This window comes from Apodemus sylvaticus, chromosome 6 (assembly GCF_947179515.1).
Source record: "Apodemus sylvaticus chromosome 6, mApoSyl1.1, whole genome shotgun sequence".
Lineage (NCBI taxonomy): Eukaryota > Metazoa > Chordata > Mammalia > Rodentia > Muridae > Apodemus > Apodemus sylvaticus.
Window position 1 is genome coordinate 128,191,890 of NC_067477.1, and position 27,917 is coordinate 128,219,806.

The 27,917-nt window shown below is 43.4% G+C and overlaps 1 protein-coding gene across 1 annotated transcript in view; it reads left to right on the forward strand.

Moving 5' to 3' along the window:
* The window catches only part of Arhgef33 (Rho guanine nucleotide exchange factor 33), a 60,935-nt gene extending 37,314 nt beyond the window's left edge, over positions 1 to 23,621 (forward strand). The window contains exons 13-20 of the mRNA XM_052186762.1: positions 2,188 to 2,320; positions 3,926 to 4,009; positions 5,227 to 5,310; positions 7,424 to 7,572; positions 8,425 to 8,589; positions 10,162 to 10,972; positions 16,335 to 16,474; positions 23,227 to 23,621. Of these exons, the coding sequence (XP_052042722.1) occupies positions 2,188 to 2,320; positions 3,926 to 4,009; positions 5,227 to 5,310; positions 7,424 to 7,572; positions 8,425 to 8,589; positions 10,162 to 10,972; positions 16,335 to 16,474; positions 23,227 to 23,356 (1,696 nt within the window). The 3' untranslated portion in view covers positions 23,357 to 23,621. The remainder of the gene's footprint in view (positions 1 to 2,187; positions 2,321 to 3,925; positions 4,010 to 5,226; positions 5,311 to 7,423; positions 7,573 to 8,424; positions 8,590 to 10,161; positions 10,973 to 16,334; positions 16,475 to 23,226) is intronic.
* Positions 23,622 to 27,917: the final 4,296 nt, after the last annotated feature.

Below are 27,917 nucleotides of genomic sequence, written 5' to 3' on the forward strand. Positions count from 1 at the left end.
AGAAGGAGACTAGATCTTCCAAATCTGATCAATGGTCACCACAGAACCCTTGAATGTTGTGACTGAGAGTGAAGCCTGCAGGGGAGTGAGGCCAATGGGAGCCTTTACTGCTTGCAATCTTTCGCCCTCTGTTCTCCATCTCCTGGTTTAATTCCTCTCTGCTCTTCCATGGCTTCATATAATATCTCCTAATTTTTTTCAAAAGTTTAAAAGCCTGTTTTCCATATTTGGTCAGAACACACTGTAAGTCTTTGCTCTTCATGAAACATGTGTTTCCACTATCATTGCAAGGATTAGCCATGCCTAACTGGACACTGAAATCTCAGTCATCCGGTGACAGCCCCAAAGAAGGTATCAGCTCTCTAGGCACTAGGAGCATTAGTTATAGTAAAGCAGAAAATGCTATTCTAGAAAGAAAAAGAAAGGGACTGGAGGAAAGGAGGAAAGAGAATCTAGAATAGATCCTATAATTTATATGGGCAACATCCAAAGTCAGGACTCAGCGTGGTACAGCAACTTCAATACCACAGTGGCTGTTGCCTGGAGTCCTCTGCAGCCTCCGTGTGTGTGTGTGTGTGTGTGTGTGTGTGTGTGTGTGTGTATCTGCTGTGCGGCGTTTGCTCTTCAGTGTGATCAGTTTCTCCAGGCTCCTGCTCTTCTCCCAGCCTGCCTGGTTCCCAGCTCCTCTCCAAATTCCTCTCTGGTCTGAACAGGCTATTTAGTTCTTCCAAGAATACTTTGCTCTGAGTAAGTTCAAGAGGCCTCTCTGTTTGTCTTAGAGGCAGCCAGCCTTGTGTGTGCCAGCCTTGTGTGTGCCAGCCTTGTGTGTGCCAGCCTTGTGTGTGCCAGCCTTGTGTGTGCCAGCACGCGTGGGCCAGCGAGCTGAGCTGGATCGCAGTAGTGGAAGGGCTCTTTGTTCGTCTCATAGGAGAGCTCACTGTCCTGCTCTGATGTTTTTCTCTTCTCTGAGATACAACTCCATGGAAGTCTTTGCTTTGCTTAGAAAACTGCAGGGGAGCCAGACAAAAACCCTTCTTATAATCTGACATCCTGTCTAATGCAGAGGTCTGCTTATGGCCAGATCACCTCGATGGTCCACAAATGTATGCCCATCACACCTTTGGGACATTTTTAATTAAACTCAGCTCTCAGAGACAAGCAGGCCATCATGTCTGTGTTAAATGTGTTGACAGCACAAGGAAATCTACTTGGCATTTCCCTGAGCCATCAAGTTAGAGCTCAGGTCCTTGCTGCTGTGCAGCAGTTCTGTTGTCTTCCTTTTCTTCTTGTCTTGTTCCTGATGTTCACTCCATCCTCTGAATTCCGGCTCCCCTTCCCTTAGGTGATCTCTTTGTCTCTCTTCTCTCCACCCCAGCCTTCTCTGACTTCTCACTTCTTCATTTCCTCTGGGTTACAAATGAGGCACACAAACAGGTAGAGGGAAGAGACTTGAAACCGGAAAGAGGCTCTATGAAACACCAAGAAGTGCTGGGCAGCCCTGGGCTATAGTGGGCAGGGGTCCAGACAGCAGAGCATTCGTGCCCAGCATGACTTTTTGATGCTGAAAGAAAAGGATGGGTGGGCTGGAGAGATGGCTCAGCAGTTACAAGCCCTGGCTGCTTTTCCAGAGGTCCTGAGTTCAATTCTCAGCACCTGCAAAGTGGCTCGCAGCTATTTCTAAGGAGATCCGATGCCGTCCTCCAGTGTTCAGATGCATGTGAAGCACTCATACATTAAATACAGACTTTTTTTTTAAAGAAGAAAAAGACACATGAGTTCCTTCATCGCCCTGACTCCCTGAATTCTATCTGCCAGGGTTAACTGAACTTTACTACTAACCCAAGTGGCATATTCTAGTCAGTAGCCAAGAAGAGATTGTTTGGGTATCAATCAGCTTGGAATCTAAAACACTGAAAAAGATTTCCTTTAGAATATCTACTGAGTGAAACCTAAAAGAACCTATTCTTTATTGTTTGATCAATCACATTGGCATAAGAGGCCATCAGTAAGGGGACCTTATCTGTTGTCTGGGGATGTCTGCTTTGTTGAAAAGAAATTTAAAATCCTAAATACAGACTTGTGAGAGTGCTTTGGATGTTAGAAAGTGGGGCGTGCTGCGTTCACCCCTGTGGGACCGTCTCTTCCCTTCCCCTGGCTGCTGTGACTCTCCCTTTGTTCTGTCTCAAGCCTCTTTCCCGGCTCCTTGCGCTACCTTGTCCAGCAGCACTTGGATTTGCTTCACGCGCTGCAGGAGAGGGTCCTGAAGTGGCCACGCCAAGGAGTCCTTGGAGACCTATTCCTGAAGCTGACAAATGATGAGGTAAGAAGCTCCCTTCTACACACTTGGAAAGGCCTGTGTCTCCCTCACCTGCTTCTCCTAATGGAAAATCAAGAGTCTGCAAGTTTCAGAGTTAGAGGAGGCCTGAGACCTAGTCCTCCCTCTCCGTGCTTCGCTGACACCAACCCCGTGTGCTGTGTAGTTGGCTATCCACGATTGGAACTCTGTTATGTCATCTATCTTCTGATTCACAACTTCGTAGTGTACTGTTGTAACCTCCACTGATTATGCATGTATATGTGTATATGTATTTATATATGTGAGTTTATATGTACATGTGTGTATATATATATCACTTGTATTCATGATATATAAATGTACTATCAAGCATGTATATAATTCTATATACATATAAAACAAGTGTGAATAATATATATTTTCATATATAATTTTCTTTCCTTATATATCTTAAAATATATGGTAGGTAGCTGTTTGTTTTGCATGCTTTTGTGTCAATTCATTAGAAAAAGAGTGCTGAATTTTGAACTCTCTTTGGTGTTACAATGAGAACACATCCAGACCAGAAGTTGAAAACCCAAATGTTCCCAGGACCAGACAGTGGCATATGTGATACATGGAATCGAGTGTGAAACAGTTTGGACTGGGAACTGGCTGAAGTAGGCTATGTTTGTTTAGATGCAAAGAAAAGCTACTCAGATATTTCCAGTTATTATTTAGGGAAGAAGGGCTGGAATTAAGTGCCATCTAGAATTATATGTAAAAGGTTCTTATTTTTAAACATCGTGTGAGGAAATTAAAGTTAGTCATTTTTTTCTGCACCTTTATCAACAGCCTGGATCCAGAGTGAGTTTCAGGACAGGGGTACACAGAGAAACCCTGTCTCCAAAACTAATAATAAAAATAAATAATAATAATAATTAATGTATTTTTAGTGTTTAACAATGTAAAAATACTTTAACTTACATGACTCTCAGTGCTTTCTTACTCTCTTGATATGAAGGTAGAACTGTTGTGTTTTGGTTCCCATGTTATAGTAATATTTATCTTAAAACCAAAACTAATTTTTATAGACATAGTCTCTTAGGTCACTGGCTGTCCTTGAACTTGCTATGTAGTTGAAGATGACCTTGAACTCCTGGTTCTCTTGATCTTCCTCTCAAGTGCTAAGATTATATATGTGTTCCATCATGTACATCTAAATGTGGAGGAAACAACAAAGGAAAAAAACCTCTTTAAAAGATGAATAAGGGTCTGGAGAGATGGCTCAAAGATTAGGAGTTCTCGCTCTTGCAGAGGATTGGGGTTTGGTTATGATAACCAGCATGGTGGCTCACGACCACCTGTGACTCCAGTTACAGGATATCTGATACCCTTTGACCTCTGAGGGTACCGGACACTTAAACATAGGTTACAAATTAGACAAACACTCAACCCACATAAAATAAAAATAAATCTTTATTTTAAAAAGATGACTAAATCATCCAAAAGCAAATACAGAACATAGTTAATAAATTGTCAAAATATTCTCTGAATGTTTCTCCTGTTTTATGTCCATGGCACTATAAAAAAAACGTTGTCATTCCTATTCCCAGGTTCTTACCATGCATCTTTGTGTTTGTTTTAAAGAATAATTTCTTGGATTATTATGTTGCCTACCTGAGGGATTTGCCCGAGTGCATCTCGCTGGTTCACGTTGTGGTGCTGAAGGAGGTAAGTAAGCTGAGCTTCGCTCACACTCCATGTGTGTCACGTCACCGATGACACCCATCCGCCAGGACAGCATGTGCTCTGTGAGCTTGGCTTCCAGCCTGAGGAGCCTCGAATACGTTCCTGGTGCCCTCCGCTGGGTCAGAGCTCCTTCGGGGACCAGAGCCATTGCTGTGGTCTGCAGTGCTTTAATGATCCACTACACTAAACTACACACAAAGCAAAAAGGAATTCCAGAGTTCTTCAGCACGCAGCTTAGGTGCTGTGTGTGTTGTTTTCAGGCTCAGAAAATGTGATCTCAGCACTGGATCCAAATCATCCTTTGTCAAGCGAGAAGATCGAAAATCGTCTCTGTCCTGTTCCATTTAAGCATGGCCACGTCAGCGATGGTTAGGTGGTTGATATGCACGTTTACATGCACATGGTGCTAATCTAAGTCAACTGGAAAACAGAGGTCAGAGCCCTAAAGCTGGGCGCAGTCATGTCTCACAGGGGATGAGAGGCTGTGCCTTACTTTTTACTTTACCTCCCTGACTCCTCTGAACGGAAAATGACGAGCAAATGTCTGGAAAAGGAAGCGAAGGGAAGGTGCAGAGGGGGAGTCCATTGCACTTCCTGTTTCTAGGCTTTTCTAGTCATGTCCCCACTCTTGCAGGGCTCTCGTTCACTCTTAGAGCCTATTAGTAGATGACTTGCTGGAAAACCTTAATGCATTAATTCAAGGACAGCTTGCTGAGTGCCTACTTCTGTCCAGCATTCAGGGTAGTAGGGCTGGGGAAGGAAGGGAGAAAACTTAGATCAATAATATATGTATGTATGAATGTATGTATGTATGAATGTATGTATGAATGTGTATGAATGTATGTATGAATGTATATATGTATATATATGTATGAATGTATGTATGTATGTATGTATGTATGTATATATGTATGAATGAATGTATGTATGTATATATGATGTATGTATGTATGAATTTATGTATGTATATATGTATGTATGCATACATACATGTATGTTCTTTACTGGGGAAATGTTGTCCCTTTGGGTGTGTCCCTGAACATGTGGCCTCTCCGGTGAGCGATCAAAGCCTCGTGATGATTTCTGGAAAGAAAGCACCTTGGAAATAAGCATTTCTTCTCTGGTGGGCAAAATCTCTGATGTTCCATCGGCAGAGCTGATGGGACACTGAAGAGTGACTGCACGTTTCTCTCATGCAGGGTGATGAAGAGATTAAGTCGGATATCTACACTCTGTTCTTCCACATAGTACAGCGCATTCCTGAATATCTGATACATCTGCAGGTGAGCCTGACCGGACGAGTCAATAGTCTACACATGGACTCATTATTTGAGTTTTTGACTTCCAATAATAAATACTGCAAAGGTGCAAGGACTCATTAATATTTCTAAGAAGTATTCACATGACTTAGGTTGTTATGGTTATACCACACCACCCAATACCATGGAGAATGAGCTAAAAAAAAAAATCTAATTTTGAAATTTTTGATTTATGGTACTTGTCTTTGACGTTCCATATTCCATCCAACTTACCAGCAATCTCCACTTTGGGGGGGGGTCTAGAATCTTTTATAAACACTCTTGATAGCATCTAAGTACCTAATTCAGTCTCCTCCTCTTCGGTTCTACAACCATCAGAATGTCACCTCTGGCCTCTTGATTTCTGCTTATGTGCCCACTCTACTACTATCCCGATGGCTTCAACTTGTCTTGGGTCCAGGGTTCCAGCATACAGTGCTCATACTTTATGTTGCCCCAGTAGAGACACAGGAGCTGATGGACAAATTCTCTACGTAATTTTCTATGGAGCGTGTAGGCCCATAGAGGAAGTGGAGGTGGGAGTCCAACAATTTCTTTCTAGAAGTCTCTCTTCCTCCTGCTTCACAGCTGTTCAGGTTTAAGGTTTAACTGAGCTTAAGTAACTCAGTGATGAATCTTAGAAATGCTTGTGATTAACCTCAGCATCAGTATTGAGATCTCCCCCTGCATATGGCTTCAGGTCCTAAAATATTTTCCCACAATAATTATCTTATGGGTCTGTTCACCAGTTTCACAAAACAGGTATTACTGTTACTATTTTTCATAAGGACACAGAGGACCAAAAAAATCCCAGTACTGTGTTCATGGCAACACACCTAGTAGGCAAAAGCCTTGGGCTGATGGCCAGGTCTCGCAGACACCAGGCAAAGAGGACTGCTATGGTTCACATTCAAATCTTCTGTCATTTATTAGACCTAAAGGAGACCACTGAGGATAGATATCTCTGTGTCTGTCCTTATTATATAGAGGTCATTTCTGTACCTAACTGGGTTGTAATAAAAACTAAATAAGGCCGGGCGGTGGTGGCACACACCTTTAATCCCAGCACTTGAGAGGCAGAGGCAGGTGGATTTCTGAGTTCGAGGCCAGCCTGGTGTACAGAGTGAGTTCTAGGACAGCCAGGACTATACAGAGAAACCCTGTCTCAAAAAACCAAAAAACAAAAACAAAAAACAAACCTAAATAAGATAATGAATATAGAAGAGCTTAGTTTCTGCTAATGGCAGGTGGTCAACAAACAAATAATATAGTTGGTAACTGTTAGCTTTTGCAATCTAAATCAGGTTAATATTCCACTGCAGCATATAAGATCTTTTATTCCATTTTGTACTACTATAACAAAATGCCTGAGGCTGGGTGTTTTTTGAAGGGAAGAGGTTTATTTTGGCTCCCAAAGCATGGTGCTAGCATTGGTTTCTGGTGACCCCCCTCATGGTAAACGAGGTGGTAGCAAAGATAGCAATGGCTGGTCACACTGTCTGAAAGACAAGTAATGGCGCAGTGACTTTTTTTCTCATCAGAACCCACTCTATTAAACCAGCATTAATTCCTTCATGAGGATGGTCAGCCCCCACTGGCATTTCTCTAGATCCCACCTCTTAAAGGTTCCTTACCTTTAAAAAATCGTTACACTGTAGCGTCCAGAACCTTTGTGAAGTAAAGCACATCCAAGCCATAGCATCAGCTTGTGTGGTAGGAGAGGCCACCATCCACGGTTCTAGTCCCACAGGCCCTTACTCAGGCCTGCCATTCTCACCACTGCTCTGACTCCCGTAAGTGTTGCTTAGAGATAGCAGTCGTTAGAATATGTCTGTCATTTCATTCATCTAATTATTGGGTCTTGCTAACTTTTCAAGATGGAATCACATTATGTCACATTCCACTAAAATAGGACAGAATGGCTTCTTTGGCCGTAATGGTTGAGCTCCCAGCGGATTGGCTGGATGGAGCACGTGTCTGAGCTATTTGTTTAGATTGAAGGGCTGCAGCCCTCACAGTAGCGCAAAGGGGGCTTCAGAAGAGACGAAGCAGCTTTCAGCCTGATTGTACAAAGCTGCTTCCTTTTCCCTCCCTGCAGAATGTCCTGAGGTTCACAGAGCAGGAGCACCCGGACTATTACCTGCTGCTTGTGTGTGTTCAGCGCCTCCGCGTGTTTATCTCTCATTACACCCTGCTGTTTCAGTGCAATGAAGATTTGCTTATTCAGAAACGGAAAAAGCTCAAAAAGTAAGGTTGTGCCGGTGCCACACCTGAGAGAGGTGCCTGAGGAGAGGGCACAGACTGCCACTTGTGTTGAGTGGCTGGAGAGGGGTGAAGGGAGTTGGAAGGAAAGGGTGGGGATGGGAAGGGGAGGCCGGCCACAGGAGGGACACACCTATGGCCTGGTGGAAATAACTTTACAAGAAAAGCACTTGGACTGCGTTGTTACCTCTTAAGTTGTTTCCCTTAACGTTTTAGGTCCAAGATTGCAATGTAATGGTCTGAATATAGTTTCCTACAATAATGTAATGAACATTTATTGAGGACCTGTTGTGTGTTAGGTACTGCTCTACCCAGTGAATATACAATGACTTAAATAGCCATAAACCTCTCACATGGGACTTAGTCTCTAGGGCTGGACCGTGGAGAGTAAGTTAGGTGTTGCGTGGTGAGGATAAAGTGTTGGGGTGGATGTGCTGAGTAGATCTCACAGTGTGAAGAAAAAGAGAGGAGGTGCCATCTGGACCTTGGGGAATAGAAGCAACCTACGGCACAGCTTCGTAATGACCTAGGTTTCCTTAAACATCCCAGCCTGTCTGGAGAACATTGTCACTTCTCTAGGGGTTTCCTAGAAAGACAGCTATCTCCTAACCCAGTGCTCTCCTGACGGTGTCTCACAGTCCTGTCCTGAATCCTCAATCTCTTTTTAGCCAACTGCCAGCTATTATGTAAGCAATCTGGCTTATAGAGGGCTCTGGGTATAGCAAACCCTTCACAGAAAGCTTGATCTGAGAGACACATCTATTTTTCTTAGCACAGTATCTGCATACACAGAGTCAGCTTTACAGGTACAGCCTGAGATTATTTCCATTCTCTTAGGTCATCTATGGCAAAGCTGTACAAAGGGCTGGCTTCCCAGTGTGCTAATGCTGGCCAAGATGCTGCCCCCAATGCAGGCCAGGAGGCTGTCCATGACAGTGGGGTCCACTCAGAAGAAATGCTCCAACCCTATCCTTCCACTGCCAGTTCCGCTCCTGCTGTCACGTAAGTATCTGTTGCTATGGAAACATTAACAATATTGGCCTTGTAGATAATCTGTACAGGTAAGCAAACTGGCCTGGATTAGGAATGTGTTCTGCAGAACTCCACCTTCTCCCTTGCCCTATTGTTTCCATATTAATAGCCAAGCTCATCAAGATGTTTGATGGATCCCAGAGAAAGAAGAGGCAGATTTAGAAAGTGCTAACAGGTGGCTTCTGGCCAGTAGTGCACTCCTTTAATCCCTGCACTTGGAAGGCAGAAGCAGGCAGATCTCTGAGTTCAGGGCCAGCCTGGACTAGAGAGTCCCAAGGCAGCTGGAGCTGTTACATAATAGAGGCCTTGTCTCAAATTAAAACAAAACAAAACAGTACTAAGAGGTGGAAAGTAGAAATTCACTTTGCTTATTACTTCAACTCTTTGGCATGAAATGTTTATTTTTCTTCAAGTACAACAAATAGAGGGGGCAAGATCTACATTATATCCAGGCCAAACTGTGGCTATTACACTCTTCCAAAATTAAGAGTATTGACGTAAAGTCAATTCATTTTTTTCACATCTGTAAATTTTAAGTCCTACGTTTCATTCTAAGATCTGTCTTGCAATCCCTTAAAATATTGTTAGTATTCACATATACATCCATATGTAATTCTGACAGAATTAAAATATAAATAAGAAAGTAACCACTTTGGTCAGTGTGCAGTAGTTCATTGACATTTGTCTAGAAGGTAAGCAAAACCAAAAATCCTAAGTGATGGGTATCCTACACCTTTTAAACTGTGTAAAAATTATGTGCTCCCAGACAACAAAACTACAGAACAGGGCAAATTCAGATAGATTTTACATCACATTGTTTTGTGAGTCGTTTGAGAAGACAATCAAGATGTTTTACAGCCACAAAACTTTGAAAACTTTTATTATAGAAGCATAAATTTTACACTTGAGTTTATCCTCTATATCTGCATCCAAAGTTCAACAGTTTATTCAGGAACACAATTGTTTATGTGAGAAGATCCAGGAGTTGTATCAAGTTCATTTTCCAGTATGTATGACTCTGTCACAGCAATACAGGGCGATAAATTGAAAAGAGACGCCTTGGGACCATGCCTGTTGGCAGGGAAGTTCGTAGCTTCCACCAGGCCAGTGATAGCGACAGCCATGTGCTGCCAGCCATGTGATGTCTCAGTGACTGAGCCTGGTTTCCTGGCCACTATTTTCACTCTTCCAAACAGGCCTAGGGATTTTTTAAAAAAAGATTTATTTATTTTATTATATATAAGTACAATGTAGCTGTCTTCAGACACACCAGAAGAGGGCATCTGATCTCATTACAGATGGTTGTGGGCCACCATGTGGTCGCTGGAATCTGAACTCAGGTTCTCTGGAAGACCTTAACCGCGGAGTCATCTCTACAGCCCCTAGGGATTCTTGAGAAAGTCCCCTAGTCATTTTGTGGAGCTTTTTAGGTGACCCACAAAGGTGGCTGGGAGATGAGGAGAGAAGCTGGCCTCTGGCCAATTGCTCCACAGGAGCTCTGCACTATTTGATCGTCTCTCTTGCACTGTTTCCCCTTTAAAGACATCTGATGGCCCCGGCGAAGAAGGGCCAGCAGCAGCAGAGCCTCATGGAGAGCATGCAGCCTGGGAAGCCTGGAGACTGGGAGATGGAGGGCAGAAAGCACGAGCGGCCCGAGAGCCTGCTGGCGCCGGCGCAGTTCTGCGCGGCCGAGCAGGACGTGAAGGCGCTCGCCGGGCCTCTGCAGGCCATCCCGGAGATGGACTTCGAGCCGTCCCCCGCCGAGCCGCTAGGCAACGTGGAGCGCTCGCTGCGTGGTCCGCCCGAGCTCCTGTCGGACGCGCGTGGCTTCGTGCCCGCCGGCTACGAGGAGTTCGAGTACGGGGGAGAGATCTTCGCGCTGCCCGCGCCCTACGACGAGGAGCCCTTCCAGGCGCCGGCGCTCTTCGACAACTGCTCGCCTGCCTCCTCCGAGTCCAGCCTGGACATCTGCTTCCTGCGGCCCGTCAGCTTCGCCATGGAGGCCGAGCGGCCCGAGCACGCGCTGCAGCCGCTACCCAAGAGCGCCACGTCGCCGGCGAGCAGCAGCGGCGCCTACAAGCTGGAGGCCGCGCAGGCGCAGGCGCACGGCAAGGCCAAGCCGCTGAGCCGCTCGCTCAAGGAGTTCCCGCGCACGCCGCCCGCCGAGGGCGTGGCCCCGCGCCTCTACAGCACGCGCAGCAGCAGCGGCGGCCGCGCGCCGCTCAAGGTCGAGCGTGCTCCCGCACCCCACGGCCCCGCCGCCGCCGCCGCCGCCTCCCGCGGGGCGCCGCGGACCTTCTTCCCCCAACAGAGGTCCCAAAGCGAAAAACAGACCTATTTGGAAGTAAGGAGGGTAAAGTAAAACCCAGCGGACGCCCGCCTCGGCGCCCCGCCCCGGGCCTAGATTTCAGGGCCAGCCCCGGTTCCCCTGGCAGGGAGGGAGCAGGCAGAGGCGGAGCCAGCACACACGTGGTCACAGGCAGTGGCCCTGGTGGCCTTCGAGGGCGAGTGGCAGGGCGGACACCACACCGAGAGCACGAAGGCAGAGAGGGCGAGCAGGGACTTTGTGTGTCTAGATGCACACAAAGAATATGAATTAGGAGTGAAAGGATTTGTTCCTTCTTGCGGGCTGCAGGCCTGCCTGGTGCACTTCCTGGCTTAAATGTACAACTCCCTCCCACCCCAGCATGTGATAGCCACTTCCAGTATCTAGGGAGGACGAAAGTTGCCCTGTCTCAGTGTGGACTAAGAAGTTTGTTGCAAAGCGGGTTCATTTTTCTTTGATTTCTTAGAATAGGCTGCCTTGACTCAAACGCACATTTAGCTTCAGTGAATGTTGAGCCATTCTGCTATCTGTCCTTGGTGTCTCCTCCAAGCCTTGGGATATTTAAAAGTATGTTCTAATACTAACCACGAAGAGGCAGGTTTGTGGGCAGACACACTAGTTTTCAATGTGACAGAATCAAGTGATTAAGCATATTGACAAGATAGCGCTTACCTGTGCCACTGCCCGTTCGTTCTGCTCATCATCAAGAGAGTGGGTTAGATCGATGGTTACAGACTTTTAATTTCCAGTGAACACGGCGCTTGCTTACCAGGCTCTCTGCCGATTGCCGAAGCTTCAGAAAGCAACAGTGCAGAATTATGATGTGGGGGCTTACAGGAGGGATAGCTAAAACCTGGGTTGATGAGGTTACAGAATGCCCTCTAAGTACACCGAATATCTGAATTAGATTTTAAAAGTGCTTAGGAGCTATTGGGGGCAGGGGGAAAAGCCAGGTAGTGAAGTTTCAAAGAAAAGACCCCTGGGCAGAGAAGAGCTGGGAATGCTTCTCCTGTGGCCCAATGCAAGGTGGAAGGAAGGCCCCAGAAACAGGAGGGAAATGGATCATGGCAAGCCCTGGAGTTGGCTGCTCACCCGAGGTCTGAGAGTCTAATCGGCAGAGGGAAAGAACATCCAATATTGTGGTCTAGTGAAGCCGCTGACATCCTTCAGGATTCTGAGAATTTTTTCTTCTGACTCTGATTTCTTGTCTACAAACTGTAAAAGTTCATTCGGACAAGTTTTCTGAGACAAATCAATCTTAGATAATCTTGAAAGTTCATTAAGAGGGGAAATAGAAGGGAATTAATAATACCTGTTTAAACTGGGATAGGCAGAGGCATACACCAGAATCTTTCAAGTAGTGTACTCGGCTCTCAAGAATGATTTTATTTTACATGTTCATAAAAATGTGAAATTTCTGCCCTAACTCATGTGAAAAACTTGAAAATTGTAGCAATTACCAAGGGGAAAACATATTAGAAATAACAAATAATGTATCTGAGAAGCAAACAATAAATATATTTGTGGCTATTTGCTGGACATACCTCTAAGAAATATCAATATTCCAGCAATCCCTAACATGGGAAGACATAGGTCAGGTCAAGAAGAGAAACCAAGGAAGAATCATGCAGAGTTTAGTTGAGAAGGGGCTGTGTGTGGATATACATGTTTGTGCATATGTATGTAACACATGTTTGTGCATGTGTATATAACACAAGCATGGTTGAGTATATCTGTGTCTAAGGTGGGGATATGGCTGGGGCTTCAGCTGCAAAAGATAAATCTGTAAAATGTATGGCAAAGCCATTTGGCGTCTTCAGACCTGCTCTACATGCCCCACCTGTGGCCAGAAGAGCCTCATAATGCCAGTTCTTTTGTCTGTATTAAGAGTCAAGAGAGGAGAGAGTCTTTTAGTGCAGGGCACTGGGCAGCAGGCACTCTCTGTTCTAACCCAGGCTCTGCTGTCAAACAGCTGCCTGCTTTTAGACAATTTGCAGGGCATCTCTGTGCTTAGTTTTCTTATCTATGCAAATAAGATACTCAGGGGCCTAGGGAGATGGCTCAGTGTTGAAGAGCGCTTCCAGTTGCTCTTCCAGAGGACTCAGGTTCAATTCCCAGCACCCACATGGCAGCTCCCAACTGTCTTCAACGCCAGTCCCAGGGGGTCTGACATCCCTTTTAGCTCTCCTCCAGCATTAGGCAAGCACATGGTACCAGACATACGTGGCAGGACACTAATACGCATAACAATAAGTTTCTATAAAAAGTAAGATGTTTAGTGGGTGGTAAGAGGGTTCAGTCAGATAGAGATGCTAACCAGAAGACCTGACTTTGGCCCGTGTCCCACAATGGCAGGAGAGAACCAACTCCTCAAGGATTGTCTCTCCCTTCCTCAAAGGCTCCCTGACACCTATGTGCCTGAACTCATACACATGGAATCAAAAGCTAGTAAGTTTGGGGTAGCGACAGCTCAGCAGATAAAGGCACACACCACCATGCTTGAGGACATGGGAAGCACACGAGGAAGGAGAACTTAATCTTGCAAGTTGTCTTCTGATCTCCACATGTGCCCCGGCATGTGAAAACCCTTCCCTCCATTCCAAATAATAAATTTGTGATTATAACTTTTAAAAAGTAGATCATATCTACCTCACAGGGTCATGAAGATCCAGCCAAGTAAGATACTTTGAAAGTACACTTTGTAAAGTATGAAGTGCTATGCTGATGAATGATATCAAGACCATAGTTCCATAGACAGATTTTCTTTAAATCACTTATGGTTTTCCTGAATGAAGGATTTGGTGTTGAGTTAAGGATCATTTTAATGGAGGTCCAGAGTTGTTAGGAGGCAAAAATCAAGCTCCTGCCTTCTCCGAAGTTCTCTCCAAAATTCTGAGTGTGGGACGTCCTATCTCCAGCAGGTGCTTTGGCCAGCAGTATAGCCTCACCTTACTTCCCGCAGAGACTTCCCGCAATGTGGTCTTGGATGTAGTAATAGATACATTAATCTTATATTTTATAATTTTATAAATCCAGAATCTGTAGACTTACCTACCGAATCAGAAACAACTATTAAGCATTCATAGGTGTTTGATATAGACAGTAAGTGGATCGGGCAGAAGCCTGCCTGAAACCCCTGGCTTTCATATCTAAGTATGCATAACAGTTATGTATACAGCAGAGATTCCTGATTTAGAGACTCTAGAATGGGGCTTAAGAATCTATAGGTAAAGGCAAGTGTAGATGGTCCTAGGGTGCCGGGAGTGTACTTTGAGAAACATTACATGAAACCACCAGGATGCTGGTCTCCATGGTTTAGTTAGGAATCTTAGTGGCATCTCAGGAACTTTTCAGGTTGGCTGCTACAACCCCAAGCGGAAGTCTCAAAGTCAGATCTAGATGTTTCCTAGAGAAACCTTTTGCCCTTGCTTTGCTCCTCACAGGCTCTCAGTCACCCAACTGGACTGGCAGGGCATGGTGGTGTGTTTTCCACTTTGACTTAGGGGCTCTTAGCTAGGGTTTTACTGCTGTAAACAGACACCATGACCAAGGCAACTCTTATAAGGACATTTAACTGGGACTGGCTTACAGGTTCAGAGGTTCAGTCCATAACCATCAAGGCGGGAACATACCCGCCTTGTATGAACATGGCAGCATCCAGGCTGGCATGGTGCAGGAGGAGCTGAGTTCTATATCTTGCTGGGCAGTGGTGGCACACGCCTTTAATCCCAGCCCTTGGGAGGCAAAGGCAGGTGGATTTCTGAGTTCGAGGACAGCCTGGTCTACAGAGCAAGTTCCAGGACAGCCAGGGCTATACAGAGAAAGCCTGTCTCCAAAAACTGAGAGAGAGAGAGAGAGAGAGAGAGAGAGAGAGAGAGAGAGAGAGAGAGAGATCTACATCTTCATTTGAAGGCTGCTAGCAGAATACTGGCTTCCAGGCAGCTAGAAAGAGGGTCTTAAAGCCCATACCCATAGTGACACACCTACTCCCAACAGGTCCACACCTTCTAATGGTACCACTTCCTGGTCTGAGCTTATATAAACCATAACATAGGGTTACTCAAAATTAAGCAGCTGCTTTTAGATTGTTTTGAGTCACAGTCACCTCAAGATAAATATTCTATTCCTGTAGGATATAAGTTTTTGTACATACCTAACACATTAAACATGCATTTAAGTATATTTGCACATGATAATACATCTTACATTTGAAAATAAACAAGTGCACAAAAAGTATCTTTGTTTTTAATCGTACTCTATGGACTGAATTATTTAGGTTGAAAGCGTATTCATAATTCAGATACAGGAGTTGATCTCTCTCAACAGTTCTGACCTCCAGCCCCATAAAATACAGAATTATGAATACAACTTTAAAATTATGGTTACATTGTTGGGCATCCTAATTGATCTGTTTCTCTCAAAAGTGAAACAACAACAGTAACAAAACCCCTTAATATTAAGTTCTCTTATTTTGTAGGAAGGGAAGCATATCCAACTATGCCAGGGATCAAGTGCTGGCTTATTCAGCAAGATACAGTTGACGCCAGAACAAAGTTTATTTTCTGTATTTAAGGCGCTATAGAAATGGCTCCGTGGTTAAGAGCACTAGATGCAAAGGGTCCAAGATCAATTCTCAGCACCTACATGGTGGCTCACAGCTATCTGTGACTCCAGTTCTGGGAGATCCATTGGCCTCTTCTGGCCTCCATAAGTACCAGACATGTATGTGGTACACAGAATCAGGCAAAATACCCATATACATTAAAAAGGGAAGAAGGAAAAAGAAAAGAAAAGAGACATACATCCATTGTTATCATGTGTGCCATGGCAAGTGTGTTGAGGTCAGAAAATGTACTGGTTAATCTTTTATCAGCTTAATAGAAACTAGAGTTGTCTGGCAAGAAAAACTTAAACTGAGAACAGGCCTCCATCAGGTGGCTATAGCCCGGCCTGTAGGGGCATTTTCTTGATTACTAATGGATAGAGGAGGACCCAGTCCCAGCACCCAGGGTGTGTGTGTGTGTGTGTGTTTGTGTGTGTGTGCAGAGGGGTGCTGTCCCACGCACTCTGAGCAAACCTAGGAGAGTAGGCCAGTGAGTAGTGATGCCCCATGGTTTCTACCCCGAGTTCCAGCCCTGCCTTCCTGCAGTGCTGGAATGTTACCTGGAAGTGCAATCCTTCCCAAGTTGCTTTTCAGTCATGGCCTCTATTTATCACAGCAATAGAAAGCAGAGGAGGACAGAGGGCAACTTGTGGGGTCAGAGTTCTCCTGCCACAGGTAGTCTTGGGAGTAGGAGAGGCAGGCGGCAAAGCTAAAGCACCATCCCACAGCCAGGGCAGATTTTTCTGTGGAAAAGAGTACAAAAACACTCCTTTTCTGTGTTTTCAGGAGATGCACCTAGAGGATGCCACCCGATTCTGTCCAAAGGAAGAAAGAGAGAGTGAACAGACTTCTTTCAGCGATCAGAATCCCAGGCAAGACCAGAAAGGGGGCTTTCGCAGCTCATTCCGCAAGCTCTTTAAAAAGAAGTGAGTAGCCCTTAGATAAAACAGTGTTGTGTAACTCATTTCCCTCTGACAAAAACCCTGAGGTTTTAACAGTAGTGATTACTAAGTAGCCCAGTCATACACAACTGTTTTAAATTTAGTGTTTGTGTTCAATTTCTGAACAGAAGCAAACTCAGCTTCCCTTCCACTTCTTAAAATCCTTCCTCCTCATTCTTAATGTTGCTTTGAGAGGAGTGAACAGAAGGGTTACCCTGGAAAATGGGTTGAGAGGGGCATGGTCCTCTCTTTGAGGGGCTGGGTGTTGAGTCAGAGTCTTCCACCTGTGGAAAGTGTTCTTCAGGCACTGGAGCGCTTCTGCCCTCTTGGGCCGCGTTATCCACGTTCTTAGAAGTGGGTATTGATCACTCTGTAAGGGTTTTCCCTGAATGAATGGAGTTTCAGGTCCTATTGAAGACTTTCAGAGTGTCCATATTAGTTGGGAATTAGTTCCTTATTCTAAGTCTTATTGTTGCATGAAACATTATTATTGCAGGCATTTTGGCCAGTGTCATGTTGTAGATTGGGAGGTAGGGCCAGGTCCCAGTAAGGGGATGTGACTCCCAAGTGACTCGGCAGTCCAGCCTTTGCCTGCCGGGTGGCCCCTGTTCCACTGACACTGGTCCTCAGGCCTGCCTTCCTCTCCCTAGAGAGGTCTGCTTACTAGTCACTTCCTCTTGTTAGAGATCATTTTAAGTCAGGTTTCAATCTCAAGTCTATTTTTTAGTTATTAGAAAAACTAAATGAAGGTGTTCTTGTTGCCTTTGGAAACTTACTGGGAAATCCCTTTCTCCTTAAAGGTAGATTACTGGTTGATTTAGATACTGGTCTTGATAGAAGAAGTGGGGGAAAGCCTGCCCTTGACTTTCTTTTTTTTTTTTTTAATGCTTTGTCTAATTCTCCTGCAGTGGGAGGGTGATGTTGAGATTAGTGGGTATCTGATTGTCGGTCCTTGCCTGTTGTTACTAGAAGGAGGAGGAAGAGGAAAGAAGAACATCGGGTCTACAGTTAACCAAGCCCTCCAGTCTCCTTCCAGTTTTGCTAGGCAACCTAATGCATGCATGACTGTTGCTGGACCTCAAGCCACTTTACATAGGGATTGAGGCTTAAGAACTGTTTTATCCATTTCTAGGATTATGGATATAGTTCTTTCCTGGTCTATACTGCTAATGACATGACCAGGAAGATGTAGACAACTTGCCAGTCTGAACTTGGGATTTAGGTTCTAAATCCTTTGAAGAACTCCAAACTCCTAAGGATACACACTGCTTGAGTCTGTTGGATACTTTTTAAGTCATAAGATTCTCCCAAAGAAACAATTGTTTGTCACTTACTACCATTTATAATGACTGAGCACTAGCTGTTGGAAAATAATTGGCAACAGATCTACCATTGGTTCCTTAAAAATTCCTGATTATCAAAGAGATACTTTAAAAAAGCCCTTTCAGTCATACAAGGCAGGGAAGAGATTGCCCCTTTATGTCCAGGGGTAGCACTAGCCAAAGTGAGGAAGAGGAGCAGGAATACACTAAAACTGCACTTGCCTGGAACTGGGGGACTCGGGAGAGTGAGTGGGTTGTCTGAAACAGAAACTAGATGGTTCTAGCTGGGTTCTCTGAACAGTACTCCCACAACTGGATGGGAGATTGCACAAGAAATTAGAGTCTCTTATAGTTTGTATATTTGCTTTATTTATACTTTGACTTTTTTATAGCTCAGTCTGAATAGTCACTTAGTTATACCGCCCAAAACAAGAAATGAATGTGCTGTTGGGCCTATAATTTCAAATATTATAGAATGCCAGGTTTTAATATTTCTCTAGCTCCCTACTCCCACGGACCTTGGTATAATGCAGATGACTTGCTATAGCTCTCCAGATTCATTCTGGTTAGTTGCCTTCAGTCCTCCGGCAATGTTGGACATGTTTCTTAGGGAAGAAGTCAGTGGATTCTCTTAGTCTTTTCTTAGATCAGTCTGCGTTAGTCACATCACTATCAACAGTAATGACACTGTCCTTTGTATTTGGAATGTGAAGTATTTTCTGAGTGGAGGTGAAGGTGGAGCCACTGAGACAGGTTTTCCTGGCTTACAAGATCTGGTCTAGAACAGTCAGTACCATGGAGATGGCCTCATTATAGCTTTGTGCTTAGGGAGTCTTTGGGAAGAGGCAAGAGTTAAAGAAGCAAGTTAAATAGCCTCTTCTGGCATTTTCATCTGAAGACCATGGAAAGTCTATTAAGGACCACACTTGTATATCGTATTACAGAGAGAAGGGCCTGTGCTTTTAACTCAGATGTGAATACACCATTCTTGTATGTGTGCACAACTCCAGACATGCATATAGGATCATGAATGACGTGGTCCCAGCCATTGCACAGTAACTTGCACTCTGAACCCAGGAATGCATAGGATGAAAGATAAACTATCCCTTCTAGAGGAATCTGTCTGGAAGTTATTAAAGACTTAAATCTAGATTGTTGTAAAAGATGAGGTACAGGTAGAAAAATGTCAAACCATTTTGTGTCAGGAAGTCAGTTGGCAGCAAGCCCGGTGACCTTAAGTAGCTAACCCTGGCTACTGGAATCACTCCAGAGCCTGGCCTCCCAGGAAAGCCACCTTCATGCTTGGGGCTTGCTGCCTCCCTCCCCTGTAGTCCTCTGAGGTTCGGGCCTCTCTACACTGACACACTTTTTGTTCCATAGGGGCTTGTTTGGCTGGTGGCCCCACACACCCAGAGTGCTGCTTCGGGATGAAGCTAGGCATGGAACCAGATGCAGCAGAAAACCTGAGAAAGGGTTCTCTTCCCTCTGAGGCTGGGAGGGCCGAATGCTCATGCCCACAAGGATTCAAAAGGCAGAGTCAAGTTGACATCATAAAACATATTCTGAAAAAGTGCCCACGATATTTGAGGAAAAGGGTAACCCATTTATCGTTTCCATCTCAGGCACATTTGCCCTGGGTAGATACCAGGTCCCTGAAAACTCTGGTCAGAATGAAGTGTACTAACTTACAGTCTGAAAATGTTAAATGACTTTACACATTTTAAATGTGATTCTTAGACACTAGGGACAAACGTGATAGTAAAGGCCAATGCTTGACTGAATCCTTACCTGTCCTCCCTTAGAGTAAGATGCAAGATAAACGATCCCCTAGAAGAGTATATATGTATGTATGTATATATGTATGTATATATATATATATATATGTATGTATGTATATACATACATACATATATATATATATATATATATGGACACCGTCAAAGTCTTAAACCCAGACTGACATCAAAGCAGAGGCAAATGCTTTCACACCTTTATTCATAACTCTTACTCCTGGGTAAGTGAGTAGTCTGAGCTGGGCAGAGCGGCGGGGAGACTATGTAAAACAGGTGAGGAGCAGGGCAGAGAGGGAGTCTCCACTTTTTAGTATTCATGTTGTGGACAGAAGATAAAGAATATGGCCTCTGGATGCTGAATACATTTTTTCACCCCTTCTCTTCTGTTTTAGTGCTTTGTAATTTATACGATTATTTCTAGTCCAGCTGTCATATTCCCTCCATCAATGGCATCAAATCTATTTCATTCACACATGGTCAGGTGTGCTTCTGACCCTATATATTCCATTGTCAGTGAGCCCTTTTTTGTTTGGTGTCTTCTCACAGTTTTTGTATATGCCTCCCTTTGGAACAGTGCATAGAACAGAAAGCAGAATTCGAAGATCAGTTGGTTCCTTTATGATCATTTCCTCTGCCTCCTAACACCCACCCCAAGCCCACTCTTCCTTTTACCACTTTGTAGTTCTGTCTTATCTCATTTAGTTTCCTTATGCAAATTTCAAATCCAAGAGGGGATGCTTTTAAAGGATAAGAGATTTAGACTACCAAGCCTGATTGTTAGTGCTTCTCAGCAGGTCACCCACAGTCAGTTATTTAAGTGTCTTTAGGTTCTGTGCAGCACCAAACAAGGAGAAGATCTAGCTCCTGCCCACTTGGAGCTCATTGTCCAATGAAAGGGCAGCATAGCTGCACGGTCTAGTCCGCAGCACGTATTAACAGAGCGCTTACTCTTCAGCCTGTGAGTGCCATGACTGTTTTCACTATTAGGGCAGGTGCTTCTCCACCTTCTCCAATCCTCTCCATCTGCAAGCATAACTCCTTCAAGGAAGTAGTCTTTCATATCCGAGAACCAAGTCTCTCTGTTGGAGATTATGAGCACTTGACTAGACCTTCCTTTCCCACTCCAGTGATTTCAGGGTTATCTGTTAAAATTGTACTTACTGACCTACCCAGCTTGCAATTTTCTTTTTTGCTGTCACTTGAAGGAAGGTTAGTTACAAGTCCATTCTGTTTCTTTCCATTTCCATTTATGTCAAATTATTGGATAACTATGTGTCAGATTATATTGGCAGCCATTGTTCCCTTCCCAGAGAGTTCCTGCCTGTCCTTTAGTATCTGATGTGCCCTGCAGCCTCTCAAAATGGTGTAGGGTGTTCAAAAGCCATTTTTGTGTTTTACAAAAAAAGGGAATAAAAAGAAAACATACTATCTCTTTCTCTTAGATTCTGCAGGGCTTTCCTTACTTATTTACACCTACTCCTTTGGAAGAGTCCAGGTATACCTATCGTATGGTGAGGATTATAAAAGTCAGCTAAAATTGTCTTTAAAAAGGTGAAAATGAGCTCGGACTCATTGCTACAGTAGAACTCTGTATTTTGAAAACAATTAGTAAGTTAGCCACTAATTACTTAGTAATTAATAGTAATTAGTAAATGTCAGAAATGTAGACATTTGTACTGGAGACAAAGGGAAAGTACATTTTGTAAGAAGAGTAGTTAAAAAAAAGTCTGAGCTCAGTTTGTGGAAACTAGACAGGGCGATTTTGGCATTTGTTTCAGAAATGGGAACTCAACTGGTGAAGATTTCTGTGGTCCTTGGGGCTGGTGGTGACATCAAAGCTTTCCCAGTTCCAGGTAAACTCCAAACAGTTGCATGTGGGAACCTAAAAGTATGACATGTTGGGCTTTGGAGAGGTCAGATGTAAGAAAGAGGGAAAACGAGAGGTGAAGGCATTGATTGTGGACTAATGACTTCATTGAGAAATATTCACGAGGGAAAACAATTGAGAATAGACAGCAGCAATTGAACTCCTGCTCCCTGCCCTAAACCAGAAGGAAGGGCTTCCAGGCTCCCACATAGCAGAAGAAAAGGAAAGAGTGAATAGCCAGGATGAAATTACCAACATTTGGGGCACAACTATGCTGACCAGGAATGATCTGAACTGGAGGGAGGCAGGAGTTCTGAGAGCTGAAAGCAATCGTAGAGTTTGCGGGAAGTTGTGAATCTGTTTTTAGGGAGCTTAGGCTGACCCCTGAAAAGAGGTTATTTACCCTACCCAGGCACTCTTTTATCTCACGAGTCCCCAGATGTACTGATGCTGAGAGAGCAAGGTTTCTCTGTTAGGATATAGTGGGAAAGCATTCCTTTCTAACCAGAAGAAAAGCATGCTAGGTAGCTATAGCTTCATTCCTGTTATCAAATTGAAAAATAAAACTATCTAGTCCATTTATCACTTTTCCAGACATCTTTAGTGTTTCCATAGGGCCAGTGTTTTTACTTGAAGAATAGAAAAGGATGTTTGAATTCTTCCCCAGTAAATTCCTCAGTAAATGCAGATTCATAATTAATAGAAATAATTATTAATAACAAGGACTTGGGCTGGGGATATCTTGCAATAGAGCATTGGCCTTTTGCGTGAGGGCCCTATGGTCAGTCACCACAGTAGAGCAAATAAAGCACCCTCCCACATACACAAAAAGTAACCAACAGAAATCTCCCTGAACAAACAAGGACACAAAAATAGTGTACTAGTGACAGTGAAAGAACTTGGTGACAAGTTGCCCTGCGCTTGTGTTTAGGGAAAGCACGCCTGATGCAGTGTATGGAGAAATTATTCACTTCAACAGGAGCTTTGGAACATCCCTTTCAAACATCCTAAGTAGGACTCTGACATTGGTTCTTGGTTACTGGGCTACTTTTACCCATCCAAACTCAAAGTTTAAATTAGTGAGAGGGCTTCAGTCTAGTTGTATAAGAGATTATTTCTAGAAAGCCTCCTCCCTCTAGGGACTTCTGACATGAACAGACTGGAGAAGGTACAGATCTGGAATGGATTGCCTAACTGGTTTAACCAAGAGAAAGGAAGAATGCACCCTCGACTGGCACTCAAACGGACTGAGCTGACTATTGATTAGTCTTGGTTTTCTTTGTGGTGGTTGAGACAACTGTACTGATTTCTGCATTCAACAAATGTAGCATATATGTGTGGTTGGCTTCAATAAACCTCTCCTTTAAAAATGAAAACAAGCAAAAGCAAGAGTTTGTATGTATTGTCTAGATTAAGCAAGGGCCCCTGCTAACCGTTTTAATTTAAGGGCCTTGGTAACCTGTGGAGTAGTTATTTCATTGAGCTTCATTCCTGCTACAGTGCTTTTCCACGGTGACTTACACTGGCATCTGTAGTTGTCACAGAAGCCCTATGAAGCACTAGAGAGAGATTCTGTATGTTCACTGCAAAGTTTAGATACACATATCTTAAGTTTTGAAATCCAGGGGAGTAAAAAATGATTCCAGATCTAGGAGGCAACTGTTTTACAAATGCAAAACAATTTGGATAGATAAAATACTTGAAAACAATTAAAACCAAATCAACCTGTACTTTATCTGTGTGCTGAGATTTTAGGTCCAGTGGATCAGAATACAGGGAAAAAACTAATGAGAACCCCTCAATGGATCCTTCACCCACCAAACAAGATTTCTTCAGAAACCGACTTGCTCTTGCAAATGACCTTGACCAAGGAACAGCTGTGTAAATACATTTACAGTTGTATTATCGAGTGGTAAGAGGAGGGTAAAAGCTTGTATATATCTCTGCAGGAATATATATATATATATCTCAATGTATAAATCCCTAAGGAAAACTAATATAAATATTTACATATGAAACTAAATCAACATACAAGAAACCTGAAGTGATGACGATTAGTCTATGGTTAAGACTTCGCTTTATGAACCTCAACACTTGGGTAAAGGGAAATGAAGACTTTCCACATCATTACAGGAAGAAACATACTAAATTTGGAGGAAAATAAATGTTTGTAAGAACAAAAACTTGCACCTTGAAGTCATTCCCCAAGTATAATAATAATCGTGTTCATTTTTAGCGTGGATATGAATTTTGTTCTTCCTAGGAATTTTAATGCATAGTTCATGAGTTCCCCCACTGTGCTTAGACTAGAGCAGTCTATGTGAGGGCCCAGTGTGTCGTGCTTCATACCTTTCCAGACCTCAAGGCAAAATGTAATGTCTTTTAAGGCATCAGGTTAACAGAACCGAATTTTATGTGTACGAATCAGAGTTCTAAAGAATTTGTCCTTAAAATATGACTTAGAAGCTTCAAAACTTAAAGATACAGTGCTCTCCAACTTGTTCTCTGGTTCTGGAACTCAAATGAAACAGGGGTGGAGACAAAACAAAGAAATACTTTGCTTGTGTGGGCTGTGTTGGTGACTGCAACAATCATAGATCCAGAGATCTCAGAGTGTTTGATCCACTTAAGCCCAGGCAGACCAGGAGAAAAAGAGCACTGACTTGCTACATCCTCTTTCAAAGGCTTTGCACCCAGGGTCTGGGGCATGCCAGGCAAGCGCTCAGCCACTGAGTTATATCCCCAGCCCTAAAACCTTCCTTTAGTCTAGACTGAAGCTGACCCCAGCACCAGTTCTCTAATGGTTACATTTATACAGTGGTTACTACAAACACAGGTCAGAATGAAAACTTGAGGTACTCCTCAAGTCTCCTAGGGGTAATAAAGAATAGAAGCTATTGTAGCCCAAGTAGAGGACTCAGTCCTACTTGAGTGAGGCCTGCCTGGCTCTGGAGTGGTAAAGTGTGCTCTTGAACCTAGACATGCCCCAGATGGCCAGCATCCTTTTCCTGGATAGACCCCAAACATCAGATTTATAATAGGAAGAAACAAAACAAAGGTTTAACCACTTGGCTCCATGGCAGGCAGTTGCCTAAAGACAGTATTCACATTGATTTCTTCAGACAGTACTTCTGTAGGAATGCACTGTTGGGTGTTTTATTTTTAAGTATTATAATTTTCTCCTTGTCTAGTGATTAATTGGCAACACACCTATCAGCATACAATTAAATATGTGAAACATGTAAAGGATTACTACCAAAGTTTTGGAGTTTCAGTATTTAAATATCAGCTAAGGTTTTCATTTCCTGGAATTTAATAGACCACTGAAATCAGATTTTTTATCAGGCTAAAATTGTTCTGGGCAGTGTTTAAAAGCACAATGTCAAATCAACCAGATGTGGAGAGTGAAACAACTAAACTACAAACAAAAATAAGAATTTTCTTCCTGCTTGTCATCAAAACAGTGGCTTACTAGAAAGTTTTAAAATATTGCACGCCTCTGAGATTTTATTTTGACAGCATACCTCATCTCTATCTGCAGACCACCGTTGTATATGATTAAACTAATAATGTTGCCACTCTGGGTCCCTGTTTCCTGTTAAGTGGACCCTGGCTGAGTGCAGTTCTACCTACCTCTAAACACTCCTGCTTCCCATATTCCCCAGAATATCCATATTACCAAACACAGTTTAGTGAAATACAGCTCTTATCTGTGCGCAGATCCCCAAGTCCCTAGTGCCACAGTTTAGGGTCACTCTATCATGGCTTCTCGTTTTCTGTTTGTGGCTCTGCATAAACCAATGTCCACTAAACTGGGCTCCCTCTTTGCCACTGAGCCGAGCCCTTTCCAGCTCACCCCTGCTTCACATCCCTGCTCTGGCTCTTCCCGCTGAGCTGATCGGAAGATCCAGGTTAAGCCTGCCCTCATTTTTCTGAGATCCTGTGTGGTGGTCTAGTTCATCTTTTGATATTTGTCTTACCTGCATATTAAGACAGCAAGTCCTCTCAAGGGTGAGACAATGCTTTGTGTGTGTGTGTGTGTGTGTGTGCTCCACTAATCACTTCCACTTTGCATGTGGCAGAACTACAGCATTGTCAGCTCAGACTCTCACATTTTTTTTTTAAGGAAAATGCTAATCAGAAAGGAAGTAAGATACAGTTGTCTTCAGAACCAGTTAAAGATACCACGCCACTCTCCCAGTACTGAAAAACTTCTCCAATTAAAAGAGTAATAGGTTACTATCTTTTCTTCTGGCTCATTTCATAATCTTTCTAGATAGCACTGAAAATTGAAAGGGAAGGTGGGGTCTTTAGTGACTTGTGATATTGGGCATAATGATGACTTAGGCATGAATTAGTCAAGGTGAGACAGTTGCTCTACCTCTGGTCTCCAGCCCTCTGACCACTGGTGTCTGCAGGAAATGATCAGGGTAATAGGGAGAAAGAAGCCACTTCACCAGAGATGCAGATTTTTCTACTAGAATGTCCCAGTAGTAACTTTTGCCGCCTTGAAGAGTCTAAATACAAGCCCAAGCAAGGAGCATCTTACTTCTCTTGAGTTCAGAGCTGGACCGTCTGAGAAAGAGGGACGTATGGGTTACAATGCTAAGATTCTTCTGCTGGGCTGTTTCATTTTGTGTTTAAGCTCATCTGAGATTGGAACTAGATCGTTAGGGAAACTCCTAGAGTGGAGTTCTGTGGTAGCTGATGGTACTGCTTTTCCACCTCATTGTTCTTATGTCATCTCAGCAATGGCACTGTGCAGTCCCGTTAGGGTGGGGTTATTTGGGTCTTGGTCCAGAGTTGCATTTATGTTTGCCTAGGCTGAGATTTTGTATTCCTAAATTTGTTACCTTTGTAATGAGCAGTACACATTGTGATTTTATTAAAATACATGCATACACAGGATAATTATTCCTTATTAATTAATATTCAAGAAGAAAATCAATTGCAAGCCCTTAAAAATAAATGACTAAATGTCTTAGATAACACAGGGCAATAATATTATCTAGTGCTTATATTAACTTTTTCACAAAACATTGCCATTAGTAAGTTTCTACAAGAGCCTAAAACAGCAACACTTCTAGTAAAGTTGGAATTCCTTGTCACACAGTGATTTAGAGATGGAAATGTGGGACTTGTGGCTGCTAAGCATTCTTGGACTTGTGATTTCCTTTTGACTTAAGATGTCAGATTTACTCTTTGAATGTTCAAACTTATATCTAAGCCTTTTCCACAGTATCTTCCCCATCTCAGCTAGTGGTAATCTTCATTTTTGTTGCTCTGGCCCCAAACCTTGAAGTTGACCTTGATAGTTCTGTTTTCTGATAGGATGTTCAGGCTGTGGTAAAGTGGGTGTCGCCTAATACATTCCTAACTCAGCCCTTGCCCTCGTTCCCACTCCCACTTTCTGTTAGACTCGCCTCCCTCTTCCTGCTCTTACTTTATTCTCCATGCACAGTGAGTGTAAAGTGGATCTTGTTCTTCAGCTCCAACCTCTAAGTCTGTGCTGCTCACCCTTCCTAATGCTGCAGCCCTTTAATATCATATTGTGGTCACTCCCAGCTACACAATTACTCTCGTTGCTACTTCATAAGTGTAATTTTGCTACTGTTATGAATTGTAATATAAATATCTGTGTTTTCTAGTAGTCTTAGGTGACCCCTGTGAAAGGTCATTCAACTCCTCCAAGGAGTGGTGATGCATAGGTTGAGGACCAGGCTCTAAGTGCCCTTAGAATGACAGCAATGGCGTTTAAAGCTTTAAGTGATCTGCAGTGCTTAGCTCCCAGTGGCACCTCTTTCTAGTCTATCCATATTCATTTCTCATCCACACAAGCAACCTCTGTACTCTCAAATATACTAAGTATGCCTCCACCTCCAGACTATTGAACTGCCTCTGGCTTAGCCATTTAGATGTCTCATTCTTTCACCTCTTGGAAAGTTTATATACCTCTATGAGACTAACTGACCATCACAGTTAAATTCCACACTTCTACTCACCAGTCCTCTCTTCTCTTCATAGCAGTTACAATTGTTTTGTTTGTTTTCTCAAGACAAAGTTTCTCTGTGTAGCCCTGGCTGTCCTCCATAGACCAGGCTGGCCTTGAACTCAGATCTACCTGCCTCACCTTTCAAGTGCTGGGATTAAAGGCATGCATTACCACTGCCTAGAAGTAGCTGCATTTTTAATATACAATATTCTACTTATAAAATATTATCTACATCTTCATACTTGCTCATAAATCCCATGAAATGGATTTTTCTTCATTCATGTGTTCTAACATCAGTTCTGTAAGAAGACCAATATTTACTTGTGGCTGAATAGTCAAATGGGCTCTTAACAAATGCTTAAGGTCACTCAAAACCAATCTGTCTAGTGATAAACAACACAGGAAGCCATACTGAATCAAATCATAGGGTGTCAGGACAGACAGCCAACCTCTT